Source organism: Lepidochelys kempii, chromosome 2 (assembly GCF_965140265.1).
Source record: "Lepidochelys kempii isolate rLepKem1 chromosome 2, rLepKem1.hap2, whole genome shotgun sequence".
NCBI lineage: Eukaryota > Metazoa > Chordata > Testudines > Cheloniidae > Lepidochelys > Lepidochelys kempii.
The window spans coordinates 141,347,606-141,361,553 of record NC_133257.1 but is presented as its reverse complement, the minus strand read 5'-3'; the positions used below and the strand labels follow the sequence as shown (position 1 = coordinate 141,361,553).

Genomic DNA, 13,948 nt, shown 5'->3' with positions numbered 1-13,948 from the left:
GGCCACGGGGACGTGGTTCAGGCTGCTTCCGGGAGCAGTGTAGGGCCAGGGCAGGCAGGGAGCCTGCCTTAGCCCAACTACGTGCCACTGCCACCCCGGAGACACTCAAGGTAAGCGACGCCGGGCCGGAGCCCACACCCTGAACCCCTTCTGCACCCTGCACCCCAACCCCCTGTCCTGAGCCCTCTGCCACACCCTTTCTTCACCCCCAACCTGAGCCTCCTGCTGTAACCGGACCAGGGGGATGAGGTAGATGAGGCTTTCTTCCGGCAGCTCACGGAAGCTACTAGATCGCATGCCCTGATTCTCATGGGTGACTTTAATTTTCCTGATATCTGCTGGGAGAGCAATACAGTGTTGCATAGACAATCCAGGAAGTTTTTGGAAAGCGTAGGGGACAATTTCCTGGCGCAAGTGCTAGAGGAGCCAACTAGGGGGGGCGCTTTTCTTGACCTGCTGCTCACAAACCGGGTAGAATTAGTGGGGGAAGCAAAAGTGGATGGGAATCTGGGAGGCAGTGACCATGAGTTGGTTGAGTTCAGGATCCTGACGCAGGGAAGAAAGGTAAGCAGCAGGATACGGACCCTGGACTTCAGGAAAGCAGACTTCGACTCCCTCAGGGAACGGATGGCCAGGATCCCCTGGGGGACTAATTTGAAGGGGAAAGGAGTCCAGGAGAGCTGGCCGTATTTCAAGGAATGCCTGTTGAGGTTACAGGGACAAACCATCCCAATGAGTCGAAAGAATAGTAAATATGGCAGGCGACCAGCTTGGCTTAATGGTGAAATCCTAGCGGATCTTAAACATAAAAAAGAAGCTTACAAGAAGTGGAAGGTTGGACATATGACCAGGGAAGAGTATAAAAATATTGCTCGGGCATGTAGGAATGAAATCAGGAGGGCCAAATCACACCTGGAGCTGCAGCTAGCGAGAGATGTCAAGAGTAACAAGAAGGGTTTTTTCAGGTATGTTGGCAACAAGAAGAAAGCCAAGGAAAGTGTGGGCCCCTTACTGAATGAGGGAGGCAACCTAGTGACAGAGGATGTGGAAAAAGCTAATGTACTCAATGCTTTTTTTGCCTCTGTTTTCACTAACAAGGTCAGCTCCCAGACTGCTGCGCTGGGCATCACAAAATGGGGAAGAGATGGTCAGCCCTCTGTGGAGATAGAGGTGGTTAGGGACTATTTAGAAAAGCTGGACGTGCACAAGTCCATGGGGCCGGACGAGTTGCATCCAAGAGTGCTGAAGGAATTGGCGGCTGTGATTGCAGAGCCATTGGCCATTATCTTTGAATAAACTGGGAGGAGTGGTAGATACGCTGGAGGGGAGGGATAGGATACAGAAGAACCTAGACAAATTGGAGGATTGGGCCAAAAGAAATCTGATGAGGTTCAATAAGGATAAGTGCAGGGTCCTGCACTTAGGATGGAAGAATCCAATGCACCGCTACAGACTAGGGACCGAATGGCTAGGCAGCAGTTCTGCGGAAAAGGACCTAGGGGTGACAGTGGCGAGAAGCTGGATATGAGTCAGCAGTGTGCCCTTGTTGCCAAGAAGGCCAATGGCATTTTGGGATGTATAAGTAGGGGCATAGCGAGCAGATCGAGGGACGTGATCATTCCCCTCTATTCGACATTGGTGAGGCCTCATCTGGAGTACTGTGTCCAGTTTTGGGCCCCACACTACAAGAAGGATGTGGATAAATTGGAGAGAGTCCAGCAAAGGGCAACAAAAATGATTAGGGGTCTAGAACACATGACTTATGAGGAGAGGCTGAGGGAGCTGGGATTGTTTAGCCTGCGGAAGAGAAGAATGAGGGGGGATTTGATAGCTGCTTTCAACTACCTGAAAGGGGGTTCCAAAGAGGATGGCTCTAGACTATTCTCAATGGTAGCAGATGACAGAACGAGGAGTAATGGTCTCAAGTTGCAGTGGGGGAGGTTTAGATTGGATATTAGGAAAAACTTTTTCACTAAGAGGGTGGTGAAACACTGGAATGCGTTACCTAGGGAGGTGGTAGAATCTCCTTCCTTGGAGGTTTTTAAGGTCAGGCTTGACAAAGCCCTGGCTGGCATGATTTAACTGGGAATTGGTCCTGCTTCGAGCAGGGGGTTGGACTAGATGACCTTCAGGGGTCCCTTCCAACCCTGATATTCTATGATTCTAACCACCCATCCTGCACCCCAACCCCCTGCCCTGAGCCCCCTCATATACCCTGCACCCCTCCTGTGCCCCAACCCCTTGCTCTGAGCACCTTCCTGCACACCGCACCCCCTCCCACACCAAGCACTCCCTTCTGCACCCCAACACCCTGCCCCAGCCCTACAGTCATGGCCCTGCATGCAATTTCCCAACCCAGATGTGACCCTTGGGCCAAAAAGTTTGCCCACCCCTGCACTAACTGATAAAAAGTGAAGCAGGAAAAGGTGAATTTAGAGAGGGAACAAAGAGCAGAGATACCATCAAGGCTGCTACTAGAATAGAAGCAGATACATCACAACTGGTACCCACAATCACTCCAACTCTTTCCAGATAACGTGGCAGGGATATCATGGGTACTTCTTTCACAGTAGTAGGAAATCACACATTTCCATGAGATTCTACTCTCTAGTGCCTCGAAACATGAACACAAGTCCAAGATATATCATCAAACTCCTTTCAAAATCAGAAGAGTGCAAATACCTAACATACTTAAGGCATTCCAAAATACCTCCTGTCAAGATTCCTTCCCCACTCTGAACTTTAGGGTAGAGATGTGGGGACCTGCATGAAAACATCATGAGCTTATTTTTACCAGCTTAGGTTAAAACTTCCCCAAGGTACAAACTATTTTACCTTTTGCCCTTCGACTTTCGCTGCCACCACCAAACATCTAATCGGTATTATTAGGAAAGAGTCCATTTGGAAACTTCTTCCCCCCAAAAAATCCTCCCAAATGTTACCCCCCCCTTTCTGGGGAAGGTTTAATAAAAATCCTCACCAATTTGCATAGGTGAACACAGACCCAAACCTTTGGATCTTAAGAACAATGAAAAAGCAATCAGTTTCTTAAAAGAAGAATTTCAATAGAAGAAAAAGTAAAAAGAATCACCTCTGTAAAATCAGGATGGTAAATACCTTACAGGGCAATTAGAATCAGAACATAGAGAATCCTCTAGGCAAAACCTAAAGTTACAAAAAGACACAAAAACAGGAATATCCCTTCCCTCCAGCACAGCTTATTTTCTCAGCCATTTAAAGAAATCATAATCTAACGCATCTCTAGCTAGATCACTTACTAAGTTCTAAGACTCCATTCCTGTTCTGTCCCTGGCAAAAGCATCACACAGACAGAGAGAGAGAGGCTTTGTTTCTCGCTCCGCCCAGCTTTTGAAAGTATCTTGTCTCCTCATTGGTCATTTTGGTCAGGTGCCAGTGAGGTTATCCTAGCTTCTTAACCCTTTACAGGTGAAAGGGTTTTTCCTCTGGCCAGGAGGGATTTTGAAGGTTTTACCCTTCCCTTTTTATTATGACACCTCACGTAGCCATTACATGCTGCAGTTTTAAGTTCAATATCAGCAGACATTTATGAAGTATTACCAGTTGTTCTTGTAATAGCATCATAACATTAGTCAAGCAAACACTGTATTATTTTTCCACAGAACTTCTGATGCTATTTCCAAGGATGAGATAACTCACCGGAAACCAACCAAGCAACTCACCTCATCGATCATGACAGATAGGTAATGGAGCAACTAGCAAAACACCCCACCTAATTGCAAGTCTAACCATATACCAACATTTGGAGCTACACGGACAGTTACAATTACAATAATACCAATAATACATAGTATTTATATAGCACATTATTTCTGCAGAGTGATTCACAAACATTAACTAACTAATCTTCAGAATAACTCTGTGAGGTAGATAAATATTATCTCAATTATACAGAGAGGGAGAAATTGATACACAGAGGTTGTGGAACCTGCCAAAAGTAAACAAATCAGTGCAAGAAACAACACTAGAACTCAGGAGTTTCTGACTTAATCCCTTGATATAAATTTGTCATGGAAGAAACAGTTCGTGATCTTGCTACCCTTTTCCCTACATCAACTTCACAAATTAACAACAGATATTCAAGGGTTGCAGATACCTGTTATGGAACAGTTTGTGTATTTCGGTTCCATAATATTAAATGGGCTGGTTTATTTTTACACATCTTTTTTCATCACTCTTTCTTGCATAAAAAACCCCAGCTGCTTTATACAATCACATTACATTTAATGGCATTTGGAACCCAGAAGGCATCCAAATATTCCTTTCTGTAAGCGTCTGTGTTACTTTGTACACTAATTAAGTTGGAGTGATAATGAGAACATATTGACACCATTTAAGCAACTGGGGAATGAGACAATCTACAAGTAGTAGAAAAACATCTGCAACATGCTCTGGTGCAGGGGATCGGTTAAAACTATTTAAAAATGTGTACAGATTGCTCTTGAATGGCTTAAAGCTTCTCTATGGAATTCATTTCAAGATTTAAGGACTACCATATGAAAAGTCATCTTCCCTGCTGAAATGCAAACCAAGTTTAAAATATTTGGGATGTTGGGAATGAAAATTCAAGATAAAAATAGAATGATTCAGCTGACTGACCTTAGGCACCCAGTGGCATTGCGCAGCACCTGTGATGAATGGAGCTGTATTTTGTGATCATCCTGGAGGGGCGAGTTGTCCCATCCCGAGTGAGGGATGATCACTGCATTAGTCAACACTGCAAGGGCATCCTGGATGATTGGCATTTTCAGTGCATCACACGAGGATAGATTCCAGAGAACTCCTACAAAAAACAAATGTTTAATAATTAGTACTTCCAGTGACAACAGAGAGCAATTCTTGTTTTGAAATTACTTTTCATGGCACTGCTATTCTTAATCAAACTGCATGCCAAAGAAAGTCTGCATAGTGTCTGAAGGATCAGTGATGACTAAACATTGCCCCACTAAGAAGTTACCTTTCAAATTTCCTTTAAAAATAAACTGTCTCCACAGCAATCCTGAAGTTTCTGAGGGTTAAGGCTGACAAATGGTCAGTGTGTTTGTGATTTAGCTACTATTTTTTATTAAAAAGTAAATCAAATAAATAATAGAGAACAAGTTTGTGCTACAGATTGGACTGCCATCCACAGGCAATTACATAGAGGGAACTAACTCCTTTTTGGATCTCCATTGTAGCTTGAATGGAGTGGTCCGGTGACACCTTAAAGACTAACAGATTTATTTGGGCGTAAGTTTTCATGGGTAAAAAACCCACTTCTTCAGATGCATGGAGTGAAAATTACAGATACAAGCATAAATATATATTGTCACATGAAGAGAAGGGAGTTACCTTACGAGTGGAGAACCAATATTGAAGACCAGTTTAGTCAGGGTGGATGTAGTCCACTCCCAGTAATTGATGAGGAGGTGTCAAAACTAGGAGAGGGGAAATTGCTTTTCTAGTGAGCCAGCCACTCCCAGGCACTATTCAAGCCCAAATTGATGGGGTTACTGGGAGTGGCTGGCTCACTACAAAAGCAATTTTCCCTCTCTTGGTATTGACACCTCGTCATCAATTATTGGGAGTGGACCACATCCACCCTGACTAAATTGGCCTTCAACATTGGTTCCCCACTTGTAAGGTAACTCCCTTTTCTTCATGTGCCTGTATCTGTAATTTTCACTCCATGCATCTGAAGAAGTGGGTTTTTTACCCACGAAAGCTTATGCCCAAATAAATCGGTTCATCTTTAAGGTGCCACCGGACACCTCATTCTTTTTGTGGATACAGACCAACACGGCTACCCCTCTGATACTTGAATGGAGTGGCAAGGCTATACTCTATCTACAAATATACCAAAGGTGCTCCTTTGACAACTCACATGAAGTGTAACAGCCATGCAAAATTCTGTTCACCCAGAACAAATCATTTTTACAGGCTAGTCAATCTTTTTTCCTCCGTTGTCATTATGGTACAGGGCAAAGAAGTAGATTTTGTGCCTCAGCTGGTAAACGTTCATGACAGTTTTGCAAGGATGGAATATATAATTAGTTTTATTAATATATGTATGGCCTACATATTCATATATGTAGAGAGATAGCTAGACCTGTGTTAGTTACTTAACAAAATATAAAAGCATTACAAATCTTATCCACAGGTAACAAGGCTAGAGGTACAAACACTCACTAGATAATTTCTTAGAAAGAGATACCTTGTGCTAAGATTAAAAAATTACAAAAAGCAAATGAAAAATTACAATAAAATGAAAATTTCTTGGAATAGCCATAAAGATTACATCAAAAGAAAGACTACTACTCTCATATTTTGGTATTTAAAGATAGACTATCAAAAGCAAACCATATCATTTGCGTTACTTAAATATAAAAATAAAGGAAGTAGACAAAACAGTTATAAATAAAATGGAAAAAAACCCTACAGTTTGTAAAGAAATGGTTCATGCTAAATCTTTTTTGCAGTATTCTGAGATCTGAAAGCGACCTCCAGTAAATATGAATCAATAACTACAGGATTAATTTTTTTAGTTTTATTTATGTGCTTAATTTTCCTGTAGATATTTCATACATAAAATTGCATATTTTTTGTACATACTGATTAATGTAAGTCATTTGGGTAACTATTTCAATAACAAATGACCTGACTGAAATATTCCATATATAATAAGCAGGTAACTAACTCATTGTCAGCATGAGAGCCAGAAAAATGAAAATGTGAAACATGAATATTATTTTTCTGTCATCTAAAAATAACTTCTTTCTTTAAACATCCCTTTGATTTTTTTTTAAACAGCAAATGAAATACTGTATTTCTTTCAGAGAATATGCACCTGCACAGTTACTGAACTCCATTTTTCCATGGCCTCTGCTTATGAAGATTTTATCAGCACGTTTTCATTATACACAAAGTTTCTAATTCTCCACTGCCCGGCACCTTGTATAGTTATTAACATCTCTGCAAAGTGAGTGTAAACTAATACCAAAGCATCACAGTCACTTCTGACACTCACTTGCCACTCTGAACAGGTGTAAGTAATATCCACAGTGCATAGCAGTGGAGAAAGAGGCCCATAATTGATTCAATGCCCAATGAAGTCAATGGGAGTATATCCACTGACTCTTTCTAAAGAGGCACATAGGAAGCAGAAACCTGGGCCTCAATCCTGCAGAGCACTTAACCATGTGCATAATCCCATAAGAAACATAAGAATGACCATACTGGGTCAGACCAATGTTCGACCTAGCCCAGTATCCCGTATCCTGACAGTGGTCTATGCCAGGTGCTTCAGAGGGAATGAACAGAACAGGGTAATCATCAAGTGATCTATCTCCTGTTCCCCATTCCCAACTTCTGGTCAAACAGAGGCCAGGGACACTTCAGAGCATGGGGTTGCATCCCTGCCCATCCTGGCTGATAGCCATTGGTGGACCTATCCTCCAAGAACTTAGCTAGTTCTTTTTTGAACCCTGTTATAATCTTGGCCTTCACAACATCCCCATTGATTTTTCCCCCTTACTCCATGTTAATATTTCCTTATTCTCTTATCTTCTAGCACATTCTTGCTGGTTAAAAGTAAGGTCAGATAAATATCACCACAAAATGCTATATACAATGTAGTTGTAGCCATGTCGGTCCCAGGATATTAGAGAGACAGGATGGCTAAGGTAATATCTTTTATTGGACCAACTTCTGTTGCTGAAGAAGAGCTCTGTGTAGCTCAAAAAGTTGTCTCTCTCGCATGCAGAATTTGGTCCAATAAAAGATATTACCTCACCCACAACAACATGCTGACATTTACTAATGACTGAGACAGTCATTAGTGATATTCTTTACGCTCCTTTGCCTTATTTATATATACACTAGACATTTCACATAAGAACTTTCTCTCCATAAAGGGGTACTACTGATGTCTGCTGGAATCTCCACCGAGCTCCATACTCACCAGAGAGACAAAACTTCACTCATGCAGGGGTCTGGTTTTAACTCCACCATAACATTAATCCCTAGGGTACCACCAGACCAGATCTGACTGTCCTAAGTCCTTCTGTCAGGGAGGTACTCTCACCTCTCTTACATTCAGGGTGGAGTCAAATAAGCCACATTGCCCCAGTGAGTCAGCAGCAGTGAACATGCTGCTCCTTGCAGAGTTCCAGCACCTGTTAACAGAAGGAGCAATAGGAGAATCCTGGCATATTGTGACAATGCTTCAAATCTAAATTTAAGGCTTTAAAAGGTAGAGACCATGTCACTGAAACATTTTTCTTCCCAATCACAAGTGGAGGAGCCCCCTCTTCTCATCCAGCTGCAGCAGTGGGAGGAGGGCATCCCTGGATACCCTTCCCCACTCAAGGACTGGTGGCACCAGCAAAAGCTGGGGAAAGAGAGCTTGGGAGCACTTCCCCAGGAGGCGCAGTACCAGCATGGGGAGGAAGAAAAGCCCTTTCCTTGGCTGAACAGAAGGCAGAAAAAAGATCCTCATGGAATTTTATCTCAGGCACCTCCTGCTGTGTGCCAAGCCTCTCTCCTACTTGGCTGACATGTATCTAAGCACACCTCACAGCCTAGTTAGCTGTGAATCCTGAACCCACATGGCTAAAGCAAAGAGTCCACCACTGAGAGCTTTTGCAGACTGCATCAAAGCAGCCTGCCTTGAAAGCTTTGACACAGTTGGTTTCCTTGCACAATAGATGTGTGTGGAACAGCCTAACAGCAAGGCCAAGCAGAACTGGATCCAACTGCCATCTCTGAACTGTCTACCCAACTGCCTGAATACCATTATCTGTCCCCAGGAGGGCAGGGAATTGGCCTTTGCAACTCACCCAATGTTCATGTATAACTGGGTCTACCCTGTCAAACATGGGTTGATTTTCCAATGGAAATAACAACTCCTGACTGTAACTGGAAAGTTTTGCTATCTATAGATGGCCTTACAGAGAGAGAAGAAGGGGAGCAGGAATTAACTAGATGTATTCTGAATATCACTCCTTCCTCAGTCATTTCCTTTCATTGCATCCTGTCTATCCATTTGCGTACAGCCTATATATATTGTAAGATGTTCAAGGCAGAGACCTTGGCTCCCCCTTTTTTGTAAACTATTTAATATTGTAAATCTATTTTATCCTACCCTAGGCTTGCCAAGGGGCATGTCTACATTGGGATTTTAACACATTAGTTAATACGTTAAAAATACACCTTCTTTCCAATGTAGACATAGCTCTGGCATAGATAAAAGCAGTTGTTTAAAACACGCTAATTGGTCATAGTCAACCCTTTCTTAACATGACCATATCACAAGTTTTTAAATCCAACTGTTTTTCATCTTTAATAGGTGCTAAATGGTGATTAACAATGTGTTAATTAAAATGTATTTGGCCTGGTCCACACACAGGTTTTGTACCAGTATAACTATGTCAGTAAGGGGTGTGATTTTTTTACCGAAGGAGTTATATTTGTACAGTTCTGAGTGTGTATGCACATATACCGGTATGGTGCATATTAACGGTATAGCTTAATCCCCCACTTCCTGTTTGGGGATAACTATATCAGTATAAGGCACCTTTACACCTGTATAGCTGTATCCCCACCAGGGGAGTCATTCCACTTTAAATACATCAGCACAGGTAATGTGGTACAAAGTTGGTGTGTAACCAAGGGCTTAGGTAACGTATTTTCTATCTACACGCAGTTTCCTAGTGTAGACAAAGCCAGTGAGATGCCGCTGCTGGAGCAGGGGAAGAAAGTCGTTGGAAAGGCAGAAGCAGCTCAACTCCACTCTGGGATTTGGCCAGTCTTCCATTGCCTCATATGCTACCTGTTATCCACTCTTCCTCCTCAGCCCAGGTCTCTGCTGTCTTTTCGGTGACATCACATCTTCTTTTAGCTGCCACAATGTGCCCCACCCCTCTTCTCAGCACTGTACACAGTACTTGAAGGGTACTATCCTGGGGTAACTTTTTAGCTGATTAATCCTTCCTCCCCTTTCACAGGAAGAGAAAAAGTTCAGGTCAGTCAGCTTCCCAAAGCCTGTGTGCCTCCTTGGCTCCAGCACAGCAAATCCTGATCCCCAGATGAACGCACTGTATGTACTTTATATTTAACATTGCTTTTGGGCAATGGGACAGCCTTCACTGAGGAGGGTTTTAAATTAGATTTGATGGAGGCAGGAGTCAAAAGCCCACAGGTAAGTCAAAAACGTGGGAGAAGGGTCAGAACCTGAGGGGAGCATGGGCTGTTATAGCAAGGATAAGCGAGAGACAAGAGAGAACATAGATGGGAAATCAAATTAGTATCTTAGATGTCTGTATACTAATGCAAGAAGTATGAGGAATAAGCAGGAAGAACTAGTTAATAAACACAACTATGACATAGTTGGCATAACAGAGACTTGATGGGATAATACACATGACTGCAATATGAGTATAGAAGTGTACAGCTTGCTCAGGAAGGACAGACAGCGAAAAATCGGAGAGGGTGTCACCTTATATATCAAAGATGTATACACTTGGACTGAGGTTGAGATGGAAATAGGAGACAGACTTGTTGAAAGGTCTCTGGGTAAGGATAAAAGGGGTAAAAAACAAGGGTGATGTTATGGTAGGGGGTCTATTGCAGACCACCTAACCAGGAAGAAGAGGTGGATGAGGCTTTTTTTAAATAACTAACAAAATCATCCAAAGCACAGAACTTGGTGGTGATGGGAGACTTCAACTACCCTGACATCTGTTGGGAAAATAACACAGCAGGGCACAGATTATCCAACAAGTTCTTGGCATATACAGTATTGGAGACAACTTTTTATTTCAGAAAGTGGAGAAAGCTACTAGGAGAGAGGCTGTTCTAGATTTGATGTTGACAAATAGGGAGGAACTGGTTGAGAATTTGAAGTGGAAGGCAGCTTGGGTAAAAGTGATCATGAAGTGATAGAGTTCATGATTCTAAGGAATGGTAGGAGGGAAAACAGCACAATAAAGACAATGGATTTATAAATGAAGACAAACTTTAGCAAACTCAGGGAGTTGGTAGGTAAAATTCTGACGGAAGCAAGTCTAGGGGAAAAACAGTTAAAATTAGGCAATTTTTCAAGAAGACATTTTAAGGGCACAAGAGCAAACTACCCCACAGAGTAGGAAAGATATAAAGTATGGCAAGAAACCACCTTGGCTTAACTAGATCTTCAATGATCTGAAACTCAAGAAAGGGTGCTACAAAAACTATGTCAAATTATGAAGGATGAATATAAATAAACAACACAAGCATGGAGGGATAAAATCAGAAAGGCCAAGGCACAAACGAGATCAAACTAGCTAGAGACATAAAGGATAAAAAGAAAGCATCCTATAAATACATTAGAAGCAAGAAGATGACCAAGGACATAACATCCCGTTATTCAAGGAGTGGGCAAAAACAATAACAGAAAATGTGGAAATGGCAGAAATGCTAAATGCCATTTTTGTTTCAGTTTTTACCAAAAAGTTTAATGGCAATTGGACAGCTAACATAGTGAATGCCAGGGAAATTGATGTAGAATCTGAGGCTAAAATAGGGAAAAAACAAGGTAAAAATTACTTAGACAAGTTAGATGTCTTCAAGTCACCAGGGCCTGATGATATCCATCCTAGAATAGACAAGGAGCCGACTGAGGAGATAGCTGAGCCATTATCTTCAAAAAGTCATGGAAGATAGGAGAGATTCTAGAGGACTGGAAAAGGGCAAATATAGTGCCAATCTATTGAATAAGGACAACCCAGGGAATTATAGACCAGTCAGCTTAACTTCAGTACCCAGAAAGATAATGGAGCAAATAATTAAGCAATCAATTTGCAAACACCTAGAAAATAATCAGGTGATAAGTAACACCATGGATTTGTCAAGAAAAAATAATGTTAAACCAACCTAATGGTTTTCTTTGACTGAGTAACAAGTCTTTTGGATGGGGCGAAGTGGTAGATGTGGTATAGCTTGACTTTGGTAAGGCTTTTGATACTGTCTCATATGACCTTCTCATAAACAGACTAGGGAAATACAACCTAGATGGAGCTACTATAAGGTGGGTGCAAAACTGGTTGGAAAATCATTCCCAAGGAGTAGTTATCAGTGGTTCACAGTCAAGCTGGAAGGGCATATTGAATAGGGTCCCACAGGTATGCTTCTGGGTCTAGTTCTGCTCAATATCTTCATCAATGATTTAGATAGTGGCACAGACAGTACACAGATAAAGTTTACAGATGATACCAAGGTCGGAGGGGATGCAAGTGCTTTGGAGGATAGGATTAAAATTCAAAATGATCTGGGCAAACTGGAGACATGGTATGAAGTAAACAGGATGAAATTCAATACGGACAAATGCAAAGCTTTCCACTTAGGAATGAACAATCAGTTCCACACATACAAAATAGGAAATGACTGCCTAGGAAGGAGTAATGTGGAAAAGGATCTGGGGCTCATAGTGGATCACAAGCTAAATATGAGCCAACGGCATAATACTATTACAAAAAAAGCAAGCATCATTCTGGGATGTATTAGCAGGAGTGTTGTAAGCAAGACACTAGAAATAATTCTTCTGCTCAACTCCATGCTGATATGACCTCAACTGGAGTATTGTGTCCAGTGCTAGGCACCACATTTCAGGAAAGATGTGGAGAAATTGGAGAAAGTCCAGAGGATAGCAACAAAATTAATTAAAGGTCAAGAAAACATGACCTATGAGGAAAGATTAAATAATTGGGTTTGTTTAGTCTGGAGAAGAGAGGGGACATGATAACAATTTTCAAGTACATAAAAGGATGTTACGAGGAGGAGGGAGAAAAAAATTTTCTCGTTAACCTCTGAGGATAGGAAAAGAAACAATGGGCTTAAATTGCAGCAAGGAAGGTTTAGGTTGGAAATTAGGAAAAAACTTCCTAACCATCAGAGTGATTAAGCACTGGAATAAATTGCTTAGGTAGGTTGTGGAAACTCCATCATTGGAGATTTTTAAGAGCAGGTTAGACAAACACCTGTCAGGGATGGTCTAGATAATACTTAGTCCTGCCATCATGCCGGGGACTGGACTAGATGACCTCTAGATGTCCCTTCCAGTCCTATGATTCTATGATATGTTCATGAGACATGCTACAGTTATTTTTGAAAAACAAATTTCTATTAAATATAGCAGCCATTTCAAGTCCATTTCCCTCTATCTGAATATGCAAAACCGAATAATAAAATATTCATGGGATAAATCCTTAACTCCTTGCACTATTTTACTTAGTCTTTACTCCTGAAAAAATGCTGAGTTTTGTTCTAGAATCATAGACTCATACAACTGGAAGGGACCTCAATCTTTCATCATAGGTCATGTTTTCTAGACCTTTAATCATTTTTGTTGCTCTCCTCTGGACTGTCTCCAATTTTTCCACATCTTTCATGAAATATGACACCCAGAACTGGACACAACAGTACGGAGTAGAGCCATATCAGCATGGAGTAGAGTGGAAGAATTACTTCTCGTGTCTTGCTTACAACACTCCTGCTAATAGATCCCAGAATGATGTTTGCTTTTTTTGAAAGTGTTACACAGTTGACTCATATTTAGCTTGTGATCCACTATGACTCCCAGATCCCTTTCTGCAGTGCTCCTTCCTATGCAGTCATTTCCCATTTTGTATGTGTGCAACTGATTGTTCTTTCTGTAAGATCTGAGGAAGACCTTCAGCGTTTTCCATATGTAAATTGCAGGGAGCAATGAGATTTACATTTTGGCACCTTTAATTTTAAAAAAAGGATAAAAGCAATCAGTACTAATACAGAACTTTGGTATACTTTCCTCTTTAACACTTTATAAATTAGAAGGTTGAAGACAGGATTTAAAAATAGAGATGAGGCTGCTGTGAATTATTTTACTGCTCAGCAGAAAGAGCTTTCATTCACCAAG

The 13,948-nt window shown here is 41.6% G+C and overlaps 1 protein-coding gene across 6 annotated transcripts in view; it reads right to left on the bottom strand.

Moving 5' to 3' along the window:
* CTNND2 (catenin delta 2) overlaps positions 1–13,948 on the bottom strand; it is a 1,187,410-nt gene that overhangs the window by 204,827 nt on the left and 968,635 nt on the right. For all 6 annotated transcript variants that reach the window (XM_073332333.1, XM_073332332.1, XM_073332334.1 and 3 more), the window contains one exon: positions 4,639–4,822. In XM_073332333.1, coding sequence (XP_073188434.1) covers positions 4,639–4,822 — 184 coding nt within the window. The remainder of the gene's footprint in view (positions 1–4,638; positions 4,823–13,948) is intronic.